The 20,945-nt window shown below is 42.4% G+C and overlaps 1 protein-coding gene across 4 annotated transcripts in view; it reads left to right on the forward strand.

Annotated features, from left to right (window-relative positions):
* LOC125747212 (potassium voltage-gated channel subfamily D member 3-like) overlaps positions 1 to 20,484 on the forward strand; it is a 98,763-nt gene extending 78,279 nt beyond the window's left edge. For 3 of the 4 annotated variants that reach the window (XM_049022140.1, XM_049022142.1, XM_049022141.1), the window contains exons 3-7: positions 361 to 529; positions 8,265 to 8,366; positions 12,023 to 12,115; positions 15,185 to 15,429; positions 16,427 to 20,484. In XM_049022140.1, coding sequence (XP_048878097.1) covers positions 361 to 529; positions 8,265 to 8,366; positions 12,023 to 12,115; positions 15,185 to 15,429; positions 16,427 to 16,616 — 799 coding nt within the window. In that variant the 3' untranslated portion in view covers positions 16,617 to 20,484. Of the gene's footprint in view, positions 1 to 360; positions 530 to 8,264; positions 8,367 to 12,022; positions 14,018 to 15,184; positions 15,430 to 16,426 lie in introns of those variants that run through there. The other variant, XM_049022143.1, reaches the window with a different exon arrangement.
* Positions 20,485 to 20,945: the final 461 nt, after the last annotated feature.

Raw genomic sequence — 20,945 nt, forward strand, 5'->3', positions numbered from 1 at the left:
TAGGTATGCATGTGTGAGTGACTGGTGTGTCAATGTGCCCTGTGATGGGCTGCCCCCCCCATCCTGGGTTGTTCCCTGCCTCGTGCCTGTAGCTTCCAGGATAGGCTCTGGACCCCCGCCCCCCACAACCCAGAAGGATAAGTGGGTCTTAAGTAAAGTGTTACCAAAAAACATTAACAACCAAAGAAACTATGTACTGCAGATGTCATGAAAACAGAGGTACTAATAAACTGGCACACAAGACAATCATACAATGGCAAAATGATTCTTGTTTTGACCCTTTACTCATTGTCTCTGTATGATGTCCCATAACGAAAATTTCATTGCACTCATCCCAGCCTTTCCTCTTTTTCTCCTCAGCTATGGGGATATGGTACCCAAGACAATCGCAGGGAAGATCTTCGGCTCCATCTGCTCTCTGAGTGGGGTGTTGGTAATAGCCCTGCCCGTTCCTGTCATCGTCTCCAACTTTAGCCGAATCTATCACCAGAACCAAAGAGCAGACAAACGCCGGGCTCAGAAGGTGCAGGTGAACACAGTTATCTATTAGATGAGCTTTTGCCCGGCCGCCAGCCGTGGGAGGGGAGCATCCTCGCCTGCATTTTTTCCAGAGCCGAATGGCAAAGCCAGACCCATCGTGCCCTTGAGCAAAAAATGTCACCAAAAGGCACGTCGATTATTGCGGGGATCGATAGCTTTGGAACATCAGCGCTGGGGCAGATTACCGGCTTATTATGATGCGCAGGTAGGGCAGCAACTAAGTGTTGTCATGTGGCAAATTGTGAGGACCTCCTGGAATGACCTGCAGCTAATGGCGTCCTGGGTGAGTTACACATTTACAGGCACTCCTGTTCTTCTGTGCCGAAGCTCCCTTTCAATCCATACCGGACTGCAGCTTCCGAAACCTTGAAGAATTTCCCAAATGTCAATACATTCATTTTTAATTGGATTGAATCGCTTTGCCATGTTTACTACTGAATTAAAGTGAAAAGTAAATGACTAATTACTTGAAGAATGAGCACTGATAAAATCTCGCCACACAAATCACGTAAGAACAGTCGCCTATCTCAAAAAACGACTCACCAAGCATCAATTCTCTCAAAAAAAAACCCGAATTTAAAAAGTCTGTCCTCCTATCCTCAAAGTATGCCATTTTGTGTCCCTACAGTGTTTGTTATTGTGTAATTAACATTCTCCTAATTGCTGAGCCACCATGGACCCCCTGAACTCACATTTCACCCAAAGGCAGCGGCTGATGATGGTTCGGTCCATCAATAAATTGGGCTGTTTAAATAAAAACAATGCTAGCATTGCTTTAGGCCTGTGAATCGCTGCTGCAGATGATCTAGGGTAAGGCAAAGTGGTGCAGTGTCACTATAATTGTGCAATAAATTGAAATGTTTGTAATTAGACTGAAATGCATTTTCACCTGCCCGTTCCCCTCCATCTGGATCCTTTGCTTGGCAGGAGGGGAGTCGTCTTCCCCTTAATTCTGCATTCCACTCGGCTTTCAAAAACTGCACAGGCTCAAAGAGAAATTAAAATTTCACTACTGCTTATTATGCATTCTGACAAAGAGTGAAATCTTAATTTAAATTGCAGCTGCTGTAGCCAGTAATGGTCTGCACTCCCATGTCAGTGAAACTGATTCGGTGAGTTTGGAGTTAACGCGTGACGATTCACTTTCACAGAATGATACATTAATTTCTGTGTGACTTCCTGCCGAGCGGGATGTGCTTGCGTCTTTGAAAGCGCAGGCCCAGCCTTGTACCCTTGAATGTGGAGCCCCAGCGGATGTTACCTTTTCTGGGAGGCTGACGATGGCTCCAGGGCTCAGAGCATGTGAGAGACAGAGGGGTAGCCAAGGGCCAGGAGTGGAGCACGCCCTTAAATTTCCACAAATAACTTTCCCACAGGGACTCTGGGGAAGATCAGAGAAGGAGAGTCACCTCCACCAACCTTATTCAATCACTGCCAGCCAACTGCTGCACCAACGCGCCCCCCCCCCCCCCATAGTCTGCAGCCCACCCCACCCTATGAACTGTTGCAGGGTACATTGTTTAAGTAGTTACCCCTTCAGTGGAGTGGATGACTATGCATTTCGGAGAAGTATAAAGCTCCACTCAGCTTAAGTTCCTACTCAACTGGGGTCATTGTGACTCTCATTACATTAGTTATATGTTTAAACAATGGCGTATGTCTCAGTTATTTGGGTCCAGTCGAATCCAAACCGACCCGAGCCAGTTAAACCCTGTATCTAAACTCCTGTCTACTACATAAAAAAAAAAAATCCATCACCCATCTCATAGCAACTCCTCCAATGCTTGATCTGTCTTGGAAAAAGGCCCACAGAGCTCCGCATTTAAAGTGGTGAGTTCCGCAAGTCACCATGTTATACCTGGTTTTAGGCCAGTGACATCCAAAGGTCCTTCGAAACAAGACTGTCACTCAGTGAAACACTCCCAAATAGATTTGAGGGCTGCCAGGTTCTCTGCGAAACCTGAAATGCAGAAATCATAGCTATTATCTAGCTTCATTGTCTGCCCCACTGCAAACCCAGAGACACCAACTGTCACTCAGGCATGATGGGGATGACTTGGCATGATAGCGGAGAAGAGCAATAAAATGAAAAGCTTAACTGCTTTTCAGCTGGAAATCTGCCTCTATCCTTTGTGCCGGGGCATGTTTTAATTTTGTGCAGACAGGATAGACTAAACTCAATACTAACCCTTTGCGTATTTTTGAAGGTGCCAAACCATTGTAATAAAATGTACAATTACGTCTGGTGCAAATAACATTTGCAGCAAAATGCAGTAGGACATTCAGTTCTGTGTGTTGTGATGCTGCAAAGTAAGTAAATTGGCAATAAAACATTTCTGCAGCAACTAAAGTAACAGGAAATTTTATATTAATATTAACTTTTATTTGTTTGCAATAAAATGCGCAGTGGTATCCTCAGTTATATTCTGAGAAAATCACATTACGTCTACTTGTCCTAATAGATCCCGAGACTGGAGTAGACCTCTTATTTCCTCCTTCTTAACGTACTCTTTAAATATATGAGCAATTTACGTTCCATCTCCACAAATCCTCATCAGAACCCCTGAGACCCCATGGTTTGAGGTATGAGTTAGGTGTCACGTACTTTGCTTTTGCAATAACCTCTGTTAGTATCTCTGACACCAGGAATGGTAGATGGACAGACCGCTGTCTGGTCATGTGGCAATGGGCAGGCAGATTCCAAATTAGGTTCTGTCCTCTCCTCCTCATCTCCCTCATCTGTCTTCATTCCACTGCAGTCATGAGCCACTCCAGTCTCCCATTACAATTATGTAGCCATCTGGGGCCCCAGTTAATGAAACCATGCCTGCATCCTTGGCTCTCCTTGCACCAAAAGTGCTGGTCTTGGCTAGCTAAAGTCAAATCCATGTCCATATTCAGGTTCCCTAAAACCTCCAGAAATGCAGAGCCACCACAAGGGGGCACTGCCTGCTATGACACCTGTCACCTGCAGGGGGTGCTGTAGAGGATTAATGTGTGTCCCTCAGTGGCGAAGAGGCTAATTGTGATGACACACCCAATAAAAGCAATGCTAACAGAAATGGCAATAATATTAAAGGTCAGATCAGGCAGACTGACATGATAGACAGCTGAACTAGAATGAAGGAATTGACGTTAGGTCAGAAGCAGGTCACCAAGATGTTCCAAAGTCACATCCTCTTCCAAGATAAACTCAGATAACGATGCTGCCAGTCATTGCTGCGCACTGGCTCATGGTGCGCCTGGTACATTGTGATATAACGATATCTATACATTCATATCTAAATCTAATCATGAAACCGTCTAATCTAACAATCATCCTTTTAAGATCATTACATGAAGCCATCCGAATCATTTGCAAAATCTCAGTATAAGCATCATATTAAATGCACTGAACATCAACCTTTTCCGATGTGTTATATGCCTCTCTTAGAATGGTGCTTAGAGCTGTAGCATGACAGCCATGGATCAAATAATTTACTGTACAAATCACTACAGCAAAGCAATAACTAAATACACAAATATATCGTGCTTCCAGATATACTGCAGAATAGGCGTGTGAGATATGGTCTGGGATCAGGGTTGAAGACATCACAATCCATTTCTTGCTGACTAGGTGAAGTTATGACTTCTCCTCCATTTATTTCTGATCTTGCCCTCTCCATTTTCTTCACCTGTGGTTCCAATGACTCAATCCAAGCGGAATTAGTTCTACTTCACCACTTTGAAATACGGGGAGGGTGGGATTTAAGCAAGAGAAGAAAAATCCACTTCCCTCCTGGGGAACCAGAGGTATAGGAAGTCCAATCTTTTAAGGTTTCATTTGCTATCCTTTCCCTTTATTCTTAGGTTTTTTGCAGCCTTTTATATTCAGTTTTGATTTAGCTACCTTAGGGGCAAAAGTTAAAGGACTAGCTCAGCCATCACAGAGGCAGGCAGGCAGGCAGCCTGTGACTTTACTGGAACTTGATACGGAGAGGTGCATTGTGGGTACAAGAAGGGAGAGCCAAAGTTGTTTGGGAGGAACCTGCCCACTACTGAAGATGAGTCACACACAGCGAGGCGGACAGCAGAGCTAATTTATTTACTTGTTTATTTATGTTCTTATTTATTGTTTTCTGAACCTGATCCTGCAATTTATTCCATCTCTGCTTTTATTCTGAAGAGCCTTTTCACAGGGACCCCTCGCCAAAATCATGCGTAAAAACAGCACCTCACTTTCCAATAAGAAAGCAATTTTCAAAGCCTGTTTGGCTAAGTAACAAGGCACCCAGTAACAGTAGGCAAGAACTGTTCTAACTTCACTATGTGGGCATGTGGCTTTGATAGAGTGTTTCACTCGAGAGTCCCGAGTGGGATCCAGCTGATACATCCTTCAGCAAGGTACTCTTAACGATAAAAAACAATATTATTATAAAAAATATTGACTGTTGCAAATTGACGAAAGAAATAGAGAAGCTATGGATAGAAACATATACTAAGTTCAATAATGTCATATCATTGGTGCAGTTGGTACAGAAGTGGACGGCTATCCTGAAGGTTTTTTTTTCCCCAATGGAATGTGTAAGAATGCATTGGGTTGCTGTAAACAACAGTTATAAAGACGATCTATAAACTCTTTCACCAAGAAAGATGACCTGGCATTTCTAATGGCTTTCCATTGTGCCTTTCTGCCTGGACATTTCTCTGCTATCTTTGCCCATTATGATCAGAGGTGGGCACAGCTAACCAAAAATTTTGATTTGATAACTGCTAACCTGCTAGCTTCAAAGTTTAATTTGATAACGCTAAAACAATCAACCACTAAAAAATTTAGTGGAAGCAAAAGATAACTGCTCACTGCCAACTTTTATTATATGAATTTAACTGGTTTGGTTTTGGACTCTGAAACCCTTAAAAATATACCTAGAGAGCTGAAATTTTAATTTGTTTAGCAATTTAGTTCCAGAGGGCTGGAGTGATTACCTGGGGATATTTAGGACTAACGCACTTGGGGATTGTTGTATTGTGAGTCTCCGGAATAAATTTCCTTTCCATATTCCATTTGCAAGATATAAGCATTTTTGTCTGTCCTATTCTGTGACTGGCTCACGCTGAACAAATATGTGTGATTGTAAGATTTACAAACATTTTGACCGTTTTTTAGTTTACCCAAGAAAAAAATATCAGCAGATTTACAGTTAGCGAAATTAAATTTAGTGAAAGCTAATTGGTCCACTAGCTGTTTCCAAAGTTAGCGGAAATGCTAACAAAAAAGTTAGCTTAGCTAATTACTGGATTATAGGAAACCTGCCCACCACTGATTATGGTCAAATCGAAGAAGCATCATCTGACTCCGATGCAGTTTATCGGTATCAGAAAAGCCTTTTATGATAATTCGATAAATAAAATTATGCATATTATTATTATTATTATTATTATTATTATTATTATCCATCCATCCATCCATTTTCCAAACCGCTTGTCCTACTGGGTCGCAGATTATTATTATTATTATTATTATTATTGCCATTGTTGCTGTTGTTATTGTTGTTTGTTTTTGTTTGTTATTGTTAGGTGCCATCAAGTTCATATCATCTCCTGGACACCATATAGATATTACTCCTGAATGTCTGGTGTTCTGTTTGGGTCTTCTGGCCTATCAATGGCATGTTCATTGCTTTGATGCGTTCATCCATCTTGTTGCTGGTCATCTTTTGCTTCTTTTCCTTTTCCTCTTCTCCATTGCACTGGGTCTTCTCATACAGTACTAGGTCCAAAATAACACAAAATTTAGCCTGGTCATTCATGCTTAAAATGAAAGGTCAGGTTTGGTGAATGATATGGCAGTCCAACAGGCTAAACCAGGTCATTCTCATCTTTTCCACAGCTGGTCAAGAGCGGTTGTGATGCTGAAATATCATCTGTGCCATGTGTCAGCCATGTCTTTTTTCTATGACAAGATGATTAAGTGCAAGAGAGAGGGTTTGCTAAGTGCTGCAACAGAGATCAAAATTGCTTCGATACTCTGAAACAGACTGCTAAAATGTCCTTGAAAAAGGTTTTCAACTTGGGTTGAGATTGCACCGTTTTATACTGCTTGCTTTTTATTTTTTTACTCACTGGATTTTCATACTTGCTCAGCATTTTACCCATGAGATGGATGGCAGCCTTATTGAAAGGCTTATTCTTCATTAGTGGGACATAATGCACATATCAGCATAGGTGCGAATTCCATGCATGATATAATAGGTGTTCATGATCAATTCCTATGCCGATTCACTGAAAAAAAAATTCAATGCGAAAAGCAAACAGAATTAAATAAAATGTAGTCCGGAGTTTGTGGAATGTTAAATAATTGTTAAATAATATCCCGAATAATGTAATGTGATCATTTAACTGTGTGTCATATTCCGGCTGGCATAGTTTTGCTCCTATACAACTTTGGATTCTCATGATAATGCTTTTGTTGTTAATTATTACAAATTTAGGTTATTTATATTCATTGTTCTTCCACAAGCATTTTCCCTTAGGCACACTGAGGAAAATAGACTGAAAGATTAAAACGAACCTCAAAAGCACTGGCATGAACTTAAATCGGATATTTAAAAATCCACATTTTAAAGTAACACCTTTGAATAACACATTTACGTAGTGTCCCTGTTAAGTGTGTATCTTGGCTTATTTGTTTAAATATTATTATGCAATTATATATATATATATATATATATATATATATATATATATATATATTTGCAGAATAAAATTTCAGTAACAATTCAAATTACATAATGCGCCCCTAGTATTGAATGTTTATCTTGTAATGGCATTCGGCAAAAATATAGCAAGAAAAAAAATCTATGAAAATTGTTTCATAATATTTAATATTAATATTTAATTATTAAAGGTTAGAAGTAGGAGTACAAACACAACAATGCATATACTAGTGTAACTGTATGTTCTTTTTAAACTCTCATTATTATGTAATTCTCATTTAAAGAGTGACTTTCTGGCTGTTTTACAAAAGCAAGGACCCAACCATGATATTTTGCATCTAAGCTTCATAGATCTATGCTACTTTAAGGATGAGGGTCTGCTGGAAGCTAGCACCCTAAAGTAGGTTCTTCTCATCAGTATCAGAGTGTGTGCTGAATCTCAGGACATTTGACACGTCACAGTAATGGTAAAGGTAAACATACGGTATACACAGCAGCAGGCAGCTCTGAAAGTCTAAACTGAGATGTGCTGAGTAAATTTCAAGTACTCTAACCTGGGGGATCCAGTACTTGGGGGATCCAGTACTCAGCCCAGTACCTGGGGGATCCAGCCCAGCTAATTTTGTATGTGACATTTTCCTGGAGGATCAGGGTCTGCTGCTGATCACTTAAATCTAAGCCAACCATTTATGCGAGCTGTAGATTTCACTTATTTAGTAAGTAAAATGCATTACATCAATTAAGACGTAACACCCGATTTTAATTCATACATAGAAACACTTTTGTCCTACTGTACATACTTTGCCAAACTGAATTTTATAAAGGGGCACTATGGTACAATATCATCAATTCCAGGGTGTATCCCTGCCCTGCACCTGGGATAGGCTCCAGGCTCCCTGTAATCCTGTCCAGGAAGATGGATGGATGGATGGATGGATGGATGGATGGATGGATGGATGGATGGATGGATGGATGGATGGGGCACTGTAGTAAAAATGCCCTCTCAGCCGTGTTCTTCTCCACCCACAGAAAGCCAGGCTGGCGAGAATACGAGCCGCAAAAAGTGGCACCTCCACCGCCTTCCTCCACAGCAAGCGCAATGGCCTCTTTACTGGACTTCCACAGCTCCAGGTCAGTCCTTCAAATAACAGATCTCTCCTCATGAATCTCTAGAGTACGTTTATAACTTAGTCTAGACAGAAGCATCTAGTAAACCAGGGTTCCTCAACCCGGTTCTCGGGGACCCCCAGGCAGTCCACGTTTTTGGTATGTCCCAGCTTCCAGAAATAAAATTGTGGACTGTCTGGCAGCTGGGAGGGAGCAAAAATGTGGACTGTTTGGGGGCCTCAGAGAACCTGGTTGAGGAACCCTGTGCTAAGCCTCTGGTTATCAAACCTTCCTGTAAGTAACCACAGCTGTTTCATTTAGTTTTTCTGTTTCATTACCGCACGTTGTGATTAAACCAAGCAGTTTTCACGCTTGTAATCTGTTAAATTGCTTGAGGTAAAAATTTAACATATACCTGTATACTGTATGAAATGGCTGTAAGATCTTGAGGTGTGTGCTGGGCTCTGCTTCACTAAGCAACTAAAGCATCAGAACAAAAGTTATTTATCAGCTTTTTTTTTATCAAACTGAACCTGTTGTGTTTTCCTATTATTAAAATTAATACAAAATAATAACACAAAGGTGAAGGGGAAGTGAAGGGAGTAAAGTGTTATAAATTGGCAAAAAGCAAGGGTTGCAAAAGAATTTAAGGATATTCACCTAGTTAGATTGAGTTTAAAACTTGCTATGTGAATTTTATCTTCTCTTTAAGCCAGGGTGAGTAGCTTGGTCAGAATGATATTAATACATTTATTTTCATATAAAAAGAGCGAACTAAAAGTTAAGGAAGCGTTCCAAAAATTAGTGTAACAGTGTAAAAAAAATCAGTGTAAGAGGAAAAAAAAAATAGCATGAAAAATTTACTCAAGTATCTGGTTAAAGGATTTTTTCAAATGATCCGTTTTATTATGAACCATTAACAGAAGTTCAGTATAACTGCTAAATTATAGCTTGAAATGCATTTATAAAATATAAAATTGCATTTTAAGTCAAATTAAATTGTGCAAATTAGAACAGATATTGCAGCCACACTTATTCACGCTTCACAATTTCTAAACTACTGTCAGTGTCCAGAAGGTCATCAGTTCAAATCTCGTGGCCGGCAGAGAAATTACTTTTGGGCCCTTGAGCAAAGTCCTTAACCCTAAAAAGTGCTCCAGGGGGCGGCAGAAAAATGACTGACCCTACACTCTGACCCCAAGCTTTGCTATATCACTCATAACTTCAAAATTTGCAGTCAGCAAACACATCAGGAATTGAACATTTTGTACAGTTTGTGTGTGAATATAGAGTTAGATGATGGATATAGTGTGAAAGGGTAAATTTCATGTTCCTCCCAATGAATACCTAACCATTTGAATGCTGTCAGTTTGCACCTTAGTCTTAAACAAGAATGCGGCTCAGTGACATTGTGAAGCTAAACTTGCTTGTATTCAGTCAAGCTTTAGTAATATTTAGTAACTGCCCATTCATCAATACTACATGAGACGATTTTTTAACAATTGATATCTTTATAAAGCTTCCATCATCTTGGCTCACTTTAGCAAGCTCATACAGGGAAGCAGACGATGATGGCTGATACTGTAGCTGGAAGATCTCTGAGAAGAACCTCATGGAGATTAGTCATGCTTTTTCATAGCACCTGAATTTCTGAGAACAAGTATGAATGAAATGGGAATACTGTCGTTAAAAAAAAAATCCCAGAAGCAATGGACATGAGGCAGGGAACAATCCAGGATGGGGGGCCAGCCCCTCGCAGAGCACACTCACACACTATTCACTCACACACCATTCACTCCTACGGGCAATTTAGCAACTCCAATTAGCCTTAGCATGTCTTTAGATTGTGGGGGGAAACCGGAGTACCCAGAGGAAACCCCACAAGGACATGGGGAGAACATGCAAACTCCACACACATGTGACCCAGGGAGAGACTCGAACCTGAGTCCCAGAGATGTGAGGCAACAGTGCTAACCACTGCACCACCATGCCCCCCCCCCCCCATTGCATGTGGTCATGTTGTTTAAAAAATCAGAATCACAGAAAGGCGTGCATTGCATTCTGTCATTAAGATCTGCAAAACACAGACAATGCTCTTTTGACATATCAGAAGAGAAACATCTATGGTTTGCATTGCCACTGGCTAATTCTTGCCCGTAACCTTACATCTGTTTTTACAAGTGAGATATTTTATAGCTGTCAGTAGCAGTAAAGTCCTAAACAGAATATGGTAACAGTGACTAAATCACTACACAGCCCTCAAGAGGGTTGCCTTACACACTGTGTCACCAACTGCCACACTCATTGTCACCATGCTAACCGGGTCCGTCATCAGATAGCCATCGGGAAAGGGGAGGTGCCAGATTGGGTTCCCACTCGCATGATGACGGCCATATCGGTGGTGGATGCCACCCAGCTAACCGAGATTACGTCAGCCATGTGGCAGCTGGTGTTGTAGTGTGTAAGCCTTGCAGGGCCCCCACTGACGAACCCGCGATCCCCGTATTTAATGTGAATCGATGCGATTAAATACCCAGCTGTTTAAATTAGCACAAATGTAAACTATGTGATTCACCTTATATAAAGGCCTCGGTTAAGCAGCTAAATAAATACACAGCTTTAGAAATGCTCTCACCCACATACCTGAGCCCAAGCTGCTCCCAATCGTACCAGTGAGTCATGGGTTATTTTTACAAACACACAGCTTCAGACATACAACTCCTGCTGGTGGAATCCATATAATGAAGGAGCTGCATGTGTTTATTATTAACTGGATTAGTGTAAAAACATTTACTCCTGATGCTGATGTCCAGGATATCAACAAATCTGATTTTCACATTCATTTATACAGATCTGATATGTCTGGCTGCAAGAGACTATATAGGTACAAACTGTGCTGATAGAGCAACCCTAAGGAAAAAACACTACTTTCTACTGCTGTCGGCCTGCAGATTTGCTAGGAAACTCTGAATATCAAATGACTAAGCAGCTGGAGTACACCTGCATTAATTGAGTGTAATTGACCCAATGAAGTGATTAATTGGTTCAATTAAATGTCATTTACGGAGTGAGGATCCATAAACGAGGTTAATGTAGCACAGCATGAAAGCAACGCCACAGTAAGGCACCATCTCTGGGTGCTTTAACCCCTCCGTCGCTGCCTTCACAAACAGAACCTTCAAGCTACAAATAGCATCAAGCACTTAACCAGTCAACACACACATACACACACAGGGATCCCTGTAATACTTACACCGTGCTATTTTGGCATCCCAGTGACTGCGCAGATAGGCACTTTAACCCAGAATTTAATAAAATCATCAGTCCAATTAATAGGGCCAATTAATTTAAATTAAGAAAACATTTTAATTAATCTTCTGTTTCCCGTAGCTGTTTATCCAATAAAGTATGGCAGTTAAATTATAAATATGACATATTTTGTACCTATTTTCGTCAAATTATGTATAAATATGTATCACAAAAATCACTTAAAATGCAGGCCAGATTTTCATACATTGGAAATGAATTAATAGATTTGAGCAAAAATATGTCAAGCAAGGGCTTCTACGAGTAAAATCAGGAATCCTTGGCCTATTCTTCTTGTACGCCCACTGTCTGTAAAAACTGTATGTTTGTGCATGTGTGTGTGTGTGTGTGTGTGTGTCCGTGTGTGTTTACAGGGCTCTGAAGAGGGGGACCAGCAGCTGAATAAGACCGCATCTCTGCTGGAGAGCCAACACCACCACCTACTGCACTGCCTGGAGAAGACCACCGTGAGTGTGCCCAGAGCCATCTGCTGCTCCCCCGCTTCCCCTCTGAAGCGTCACTTTCACCGCCTGTAATGCTACCATTGAGTCATAAGGCTGGGCATCGCCGAAACAATGTTGCCTGGTCGCTTGCGCTCAGCTACTTTGAAATATGCCTGCATTCAGAGGTACAAGGACAGCTTGCTCCGGAAAACCACATAGCAGGTGATCTGAGTGATTCCTGTTCGGTAATCTTCATCATGATGATCATGTCCTTGATCTTTTGTGGATCTCCCCTGGGATAGCTGTGTCTAGCGGTTACGTGCATACCACCGAATTACAGCGACATCTCCATCAACATTGTTGTCTGTGCACACTGCCTACTGTCTGTGCTGATCAGCTAGCTGTGTGGAATCTAGCCTATGTAATATAGCTGGAATCCTCCTAACATGCTAATAACACACTTATATACTCATAAGCAATACTAGACAGTAATATTAGAATGTATTAAAAATAAAAGATGTAGCAGCAGTATAAAGAAGATCAAATAGGTAGGAGATGGACTGAAAGTACTGTAGAGGGCACATCTATTCTGGTCTGCAGAACGAATCTGTGACTGCTTAGTTTCCTTTGAAGGACTTCTTCAGAGGTAAGCCTGAAAGTCCTTAAGAACCTTAAGAGAGCGTGACCTCATCCTTTAATCAGAACAGACCAGTTTCCTACAAGAAGATATCCAGCTGTTGCCTTTAGCTTTTGTCAGTAAAAGAGCACTGAACGAAGTAGCCAGCCGTGTTAGTTTGAAAGAGCTCATAATGTCCATTACGTCAATGAATTTATTAAAGCTAAACAGTGAGGCTAACTGTACAGCACAGTAAGCTGTCAAATGACTCTGCTGAAAGCGTTACCTGTTCTTTGAATTTACTTCAAACCACAGAATTGCTCACGAAGATGAAACTATGATTTGTGAAGGCTGGTACAAGCGTGGAGAGAAGACAACGTTCTTGATGTAAAACCCAATTAGCTTCAAGGTTAAAATTGGCTTTTGTCCTGTAGACTACAGTAAACAGTGTCCGCTGTGTATCAGGAACTAAACAGTAAGAGGCAAATTGGCCCTGAGTAACACATTGTCAGCAATGCATCCTTTCTTTCTTTATTAATTTGACATAAAACTTAATTGATTTCACGTTAAACTGAAGGTAGAGCTGAATCACAACCAAAAGGCCTGCACAGTGGTTGTCAGAACAGCTGCACTGTGAGTTAAGACTCTGTTTGACTCACTCCATCTCTTTTAATATGCATTTTTAATTCAATATAAAATGACCCCCCCCCCCTTATATTAATGTTTTGAAGCACTATTTGAAGGCTGCATGTTCTACCTGTGTCATGTGGCTTCCCCCAAGGTACTCATTACCTCCCTCTGTCGGTAATCGACGTATGTCTGGGTGGGTGGGTGTGCCCTGTGACGGTCTGGCATCCCGTTTAGGGTGCACACCTGCCTTGTGCCCTGTGACAGTCTGGCATCCCGTTTAGAGTGTACCCCTGCCTTGTACCTTGTGACGGTCTGGCATCCCGTTTAGGGCGTACCCCTGCCTTGTGCCCTGTGACTCTCTGGCATCCCGTTTAGGGTGCACACCTGCCTTGTGCCCTGTGACGGTCTGGCATCCCGTTTAGGGCGTACCCCTGCCTTGTGCCTTGTGACGGTCTGGCATCCCGTTTAGGGTGTACCCCTGTCATGTACCCTGTTACGGTCTGCATCCTCTTTAGGGTATACCCCTGCTGTGTGCCCTGTGACGGTCTGCATCCTCTTTAGGGTGTACCCCTGCCTTGTGCCCTGTGACGGTCTGCATCCTCTTTAGGGTGTACCCCTGCCTAGTGCCCTGTGACGGTCTGGCATCCCATTTAGGGTGTACCCCTGTCATGTGCACTGTGACAGTCTGGCATCCTCTTTAGGGTGTACCCCTGCCTTGTGCCCTGTGACGGTCTGGCATCCCGTTTAGGGTGTACCCCTGCCTTGTGCCTTGTAACGGTCTGCATCCTCTTTTGGGTGTACCCCTGCCTTGTGCCCTGTGACGGTCTGGCATCCCGTTTAGGGTATACCCCTGCCTTGTGCCCTGTGACGGTCTGCATCCTCTTTAGGGTGTACCCCTGCCTTGTGCCCTGTGACGGTCTGGCATCCCGTTTAGGGTGTACCCCTGCCTTGTGCCCTGTGACGGTCTGTATCCTCTTTAGGGTGTACCCCTGCCTTGTGCCCTGTGACGGTCTGCATCCTCTTTAGGGTGTACCCCTGCCTTGTGCCCTGTGACGGTCTGGCATCCCGTTTAGGGTGTACCCCTGCCTTGTGCCTTGTAACGGTCTGCATCCTCTTTTGGGTGTACCCCTGCCTTGTGCCCTGTGACGATCTGGCATCCCGTTTAGGGTGTACCCCTGCCTTGTGCCCTGTGACGGTCTGGCATCCCGTTTAGGGTATACCCCTGCCTTGTGCCCTGTGACGGTCTGCATCCTCTTTAGGGTGTACCCCTGCCTTGTGCCCTGTGACGGTCTGTATCCTCTTTAGGGTGTACCCCTGCCTTGTGCCCTGTGACGGTCTGTATCCTCTTTAGGGTGTACCCCTGCCTTGTGCCCTGTGACGGTCTGCATCCTCTTTAGGGTGTACCCCTGCCTTGTGCCCTGTGACGGTCTGCATTTTCTTTAGGGTGTACCCCTGCCTTGTGCCCTGTGACGGTCTGCATCCTCTTTAGGGTGTACCCCTGCCTAGTGCCCTGTGACGGTCTGCATCCTCTTTAGGGTGTACCCCTGTCATGTGCACTGTGACAGCCTGGCATCCTCTTTAGGGTGTACCCCTGCCTTGTGCCTTGTGACGGTCTGCATCCTCTTTAGGGTGTACCCCTGTCATGTGCACTGTGACGGTCTGCATCCTCTTTAGAACGTACCCCTGTCTTGTTCTCTTTGTTTACTGCTGTAGCCTTCAGCACTCATGTTACTCTGTCCAGGATCAGTGGTTACAATATGTGAAAAACTAATTGAAACATGTATTTTGGGTGTCGTATTGCTATTGATAAATTCTGCTACCCTTCTCCCCTCCCTGCTCCCCGGCAGGCACATGAGTTTGTTGATGAACAGCTATACGAGCAGAACTGCCTGGAGGGGACGCTGCAGAGTTGTCCTTCTCGCAGCCCCTCCCTATCCAGCCAGGACGGCCCCACCGGGACCTGTTGCTGCCGCCGCAGCCGGAAGAATCCACACCTGCCCAGTGCCGGCGTGGCCCCCACTTGCCAGCGCAGCCTGCAGGAGCTCAGTGCCATCCACATCCAATGCGGCGACCAGCCACCCCTCACTACCAGGTCAGATTTCTAAAAGTGTGCTTACATTGCAAATTTCTCATTGCTCATTTTAGCAGAATTATCTTCCTATATTCTTTAAAAGCGCAGTTCTGAAATTCAGCCACTAGGGAGATTTTAAACAGGGTGCTGTACTTCTGTCACAAAGATAATAAACACAATGCATCAAAAATAGTGCATATAAATCTCTAGACTAAGTCTATAACAGGAGACTCCAGTAGTTGTTTTATATTGCCTTTCATGGCTGGATGACTGTAGCAAACTGTTAAATGTGGACCGAATATTTAAATGTAATTTAGGTTCTGTCGATAAGCTGTCCGAAACTGCTGAATTATTTCCAGACAAATGTCAAAGACTCTGTCTTGTCTGGAATAGGCTGTTTGCTTAGCTGTGATGGTTCAACAGGCCACCCTAGTAATACAAAAACAACTGGACCAAGTTTAGCTTGTGATTCTATGTGATTCTGCAGGTCAGTCAACTGTGGCTCTGATCGGAAGATTGCTGGTTTAAATCCCTACAGTCAGAGTTTGATTTCACCTTTGGACCCTTGAGCATCGCCTTTAACCCCCAGATGCTCCAGGGCCGGTCTGACCCTACTTTCTCAATCGTATATCGCTTTGAATAAAACATTGGGAAGCAATGAGCGGCTTAGGGGCCTAAACCTCTGTGCCTGTGAGCCGGAGATCGCCGTTTGAGCCCTGGCCTTAGCACAATGGTTAAATGTCTGTGTGCCCTTGAGCAAAGCCTTTAACTCCCAACTCTAGGGGTGCGACATACTGGCTGACCCTGTGCTGTGACCCTCCCCCAGTGAAGTGGAGCATTTCAGAGTACCTGTGATTGTGCAAATAAACGATAATTTCATTTAAATAATGAAATATAAAATTAGATGCTGTAGTCTCATAAAGGATTTATTGTATTTCTGTCATGAAATTAAATCAAACTGTGATTGCAGACATATTGTATTTTATGGATTAAATATTTGTACTTGATGTAATTTTAGTCGCTCTAGTCTCAATATGAAGCTCGACGAGGGATCACGGCTGAACTGCAAAACGGGCCTGATCACCACGGCGATCATCAGCGTTCCCACGCCGCCAGCCATCGGCCCCGAGGGAGACGGCCAGTCGCTCACCAGCAGCAGCGTCCAGACCACAGCCAGTTCGAACGTTGTCAAAGTGTCCGCGTTGTGAGGCAGAGGACCCGGATGACGGGACGCCCCCTCTAACAACCACAAAACAAGACATATTCGAAGAAAAAACAAAAACACTACCTTAAAGGAACAGCAGGGGGAATTGTGTGAAGACTCACACTGGAAGTAACTGTGATCGGGGGTGACCATCTCACCCGGGAGACGAACTCCAGACGGAGGAAGAGGCTTGGTCATTTCAGCGCTGTGTTTGGTAGAGGGGAGGGGAGTGGAAAGGAGAGCAGGGGCGGCTGCTGCCGTACAGCCTGACGATCTGTGTGATTGATGATGTCACGAGTCACTGTGCACTGAGCACCTTTTTAATTCTATGGGTCTGGCAGATTTTTTTAAACTCCAACAAACAAAGGGTAACTCAGTGAAGCAAAGAAATCACTTTTTAAAGACAAGCAAGTAGACGAAAATGTGTTTTCCTCCAGTTTAGCTGTCTTTTGTTCCATTATGTGTCATTCATAGAATATTTATCTTGATAGAAAAAATAATGTTATTTACTGATACCCCTTTAAGTATTATTTTGCTTTAGGAAAGCAAATGAAAAAAAGACTGTAAAAACAAGAGAAAAAAAAAACAACAACAACCAATAGGTGTGACAGTCTCCGAGGTATTGCTGGGATTTTACTTTTCTGGCTGTGTATATGTCTCTGTGTGTATTTGAGTGGGGAATATTGTGTCATTTCTGAGATGTGGAGTTTTCAGGACTCTGTGCACATCAAAATGGCTGCCTTTGACGGTGGGCAGTCATTTCTGTTCAAGTTTCTTAGCCAAAACCCTTTAAAAAAATAAAGCACAAGGTGAGCCCCTCTTTTGCTGACATCCAGCTGGTTTCGGGCAAAGCCACGCCCCTTGGTCTCACATGCGTCGTGGCAATTCTCTTTATGAAACAGCTGAAAAATTGTCGGTGTGTATTCTAAAGCATGGGGCATGCGCAGAAGTTTCCCTGGATCTCCTGGCCTTATGTCTGCACTGAGTTAGTTGTGAATAATTCTATAAATGACATAGTTTTCTGGTAAGCCAGACAACTTATGGCTAACCAGTGCAGTTTTCTGCTCTCTGTGTCTTAGTGGTTCTAGAAGAGTTTCATGTTCTCCTGCTTTCATTAGTCGATAAGTTGCTCTCGTTGTTCTTTTTTGTTTGCTTGTTTGTTGGTTGGTTGGTTTGTTTGTTTGTTTGTTTGTTTCAGTGGCAGCTTTTTGTGCACGTTGGTCCCTGTGTCTCCCCGGAGCGTTGTCACGGCAACATTGGATTCTGAAGTTCCAAGCATTTTGCAATACTAGTCGCCCACAGAAATCACACCCGTGCTGCAACAGTGCAGCCACAGGGCTCGTGAATATGAGTGCAGCTTCCTTACTTATTTCCATCTCTTTATTTCCCTCCTGAGGAACGTGTTCATCATTTTTGGGTTACAAAGGCCTTGTGCAGTGATCTTATTTGCAGCATTTCACACTTAATCTCCCCGTAGCAGTGTGGGCACCTGTGTTAGCATGTGGTTCTAAAAATGCACATATTCAAAGGTGAGTTAAGCAAAACCCATTTCTGCAGCTATTCCCAGGCTAATAAACCTGCTGTTTGTGGATTTTTTATGTACTGCAGTTTAATGATTGAACAGATCAAAATGTTTTTTTTTCCACAAAAGGAGGATTTTTTAAATTTACCTGTCAAATAACTGGCGATATAACTTTTGCACACATGTATCACACAATGACTTTACGTTTAAGCCACTGCGTTAAATATAGTACGAAAGCTATTGTAGTCATTAGGTGCCTAAAGAGATATTTATTTTGTATTAATATGAATTATATTTATGAATATATTTTTAAGCAAATAAATTCTTATAGTTAGATCAATTTATATCAAAATCTAGATAACTGGTAACACTGACTATAGCCTGTAATACAAGACAAAGTAGCTGACTTTCTGGGTACCATTCCTGCCTCTGCAATACTCCTACGAGTACTCCTACTCCTACTGTAATGGAGTACTTTATATTAACATATTTTAGAATGTAGCAACAGTATTATCAAAGGCCAGCCTTTGTCACACACCATTGACTAACAGCTTCAAAATGGGATAACAAATAATCTTCTGTATTGTATTTTAGGGATAATTTAACCTAAGGTGTGTCAATTTTTCACTTTTAATTGCACATCAAGGGAGGTATTTATTATAGCCAATGGCATATGAAGCACGTTTGTATGCAGTGAAATGTTTTCACGTAATATACTGCAACATGATCTATTAGCTTCTTGATTGACCAGACAACAGTACAAGCATCTCGCGCTCAGACCAGTGTGTGGCGTCGTCTTTACAGTTGACTGGCTGATTTTAACCTTGAAGGGGTAATTATAGGAAGAGTGTAGGCCTATCAGTCATATTAATTTGTCCTCCAGCCTATTCTGCATTTATCTCCGCCACTTGTGTGAAAGACTTGCACATGGGGATTTTGTGGATTTTTTTTTTACTGCACAGGGCCTTTCTGATGTTGTGGCATTCAAACTGTGTTGACTGAACGTTCAATTCACATTAATGGTCCTCAGTGGAAGAACAGATGAATGCATACAAAGTAGCTAGCAAAGGATACCTAGGAATAAAGGTACTTCACCTGAACTGCTTCAGTAAAATATCCATCTGTGTATCTGTGTAAAAGGGGAAAAGGGTGTATTATTATTATTATTATTATTATTATTATTATTATTATTATTATTATTATTATTATTATTATTAGCAACCTTTAACCTTGGAGAAAATTTAGCATTTAGTTGAAAGCGATTTTAGGTGAAACATATAAAGAATGATTCCATCACCATGGAATTTGCAGTTGTGGAAGTATTTTCTTTTTTTTTTTTTGTTGGGTGTCACCAGCATGTAGTAATTAAGTACTTTAATGGTCTATTGGCCCCTGTTGAAACCCTTTATAATCATAAGGCCAAAGATCATTGCAGCATCTGAAGCAGGGAAAAGAGAGGAGGCATCTGAACCTGAGGGCTGATCCTGGACCAGAACAGAACAAATGGGAACTTAACAAGAAGGTATGAATAAGGGCAGCAGTATCTTTGCCGTTGTTTATGGGTAAAATTCTACAAGCAAGAAAGGACTCACATAACATGGTTTAGGGGGAATCATTCCTAGTCCTCAGTCAGATGTTCTTCTCTCTCAGCAGATATCATGTAATGCATTAAGAGTGATCCTTTTTGATGTGCAATCATTTAGAAAACCTGGGGTAGGTTAATGGTTTTCACACCCACAGGAACAGCTCCACGATCAGCTGACAGCCGTGTTCCTTGTGCCGTACTGCCGCAGCTCCTTCTTCATGGAAAGCAGGAAGAGGGTCACGTTCCAGCTACATGATCCCTGGAGCAGAGAAATCCCAGGAAGGGGTGACATTGATGAGTGTTTTCAATCACCCAGCGCACACATGCAGGATAAACGGCAGCTCCAACTTTTATTTATTTTTTTATCTGTTCCAGAACTGAGCCTGGAACTGTCCATCTCACAGGCATGAGGTCATTTCTGAAGGTGTGAGATGGACACTGAGCTTTAGCCTCATAACTGAGCAGCGCATGGTACTGGGCAGGTACTGGGATCATCATATCAGATGAGGTGGTTATGGTGAACAAATGATCATTCTTATAAAATGTATTTTGTTTGTGTTTTTCAAAGAGAAAAAAAAATGAATGTGTTAGTTGATTTTATTTATTTTTCTGTTTACTTTGGGAACCTCTCTAACTGCTGTGTGTATTCTGTTAGATGTTGTACATCATTTTTGACTTTGTCTTGTGTCATGCCGACAGTGAAGCGCCTGATAAAGATCTTTGTCTGCCACAAATACAAACCTGTGGGGTTTATTCTTCCAATGACATTGACTCTGTTTCTTTCCTGTCCTCTGTTGCAATGAAAGGTAATTAACAGAATTCCATCCTCGGACCTATGAACTTGTTAAAAGTATTAATGGTGCCCTCCAGAATTACTGGCATGCTTGATAACAATGACACAAAAAAAAGATTATGAACTGTCGGCATCACCAGGGTCAGAGTAGTGAGGCTTCAGCCCCGAATGTTGTAAGCAAAGCCTCAAATCTAACTGATTAGCGTACTTTAAAATCTTGAGCTCTGACTCATTGACAGGTTTCTATGCCCTGGATCTCCCCTTGCCCTAGGACTGCCCGTCTATGAACAAAACATTCATATTATTCATTGACTTTAGCTTACACTCAAATTATGAGAGAAAGCTAATGTTTCACTGAGGTAAATTTATTCAAAGAAACCCTTTTTTCTTAAAACATGCATGTTACATTTATACTCAAGAATTTTCATGGGGG

The sequence above is a fragment of the Brienomyrus brachyistius genome, chromosome 8 (assembly GCF_023856365.1).
Source record: "Brienomyrus brachyistius isolate T26 chromosome 8, BBRACH_0.4, whole genome shotgun sequence".
Classification (NCBI taxonomy): domain Eukaryota; kingdom Metazoa; phylum Chordata; class Actinopteri; order Osteoglossiformes; family Mormyridae; genus Brienomyrus; species Brienomyrus brachyistius.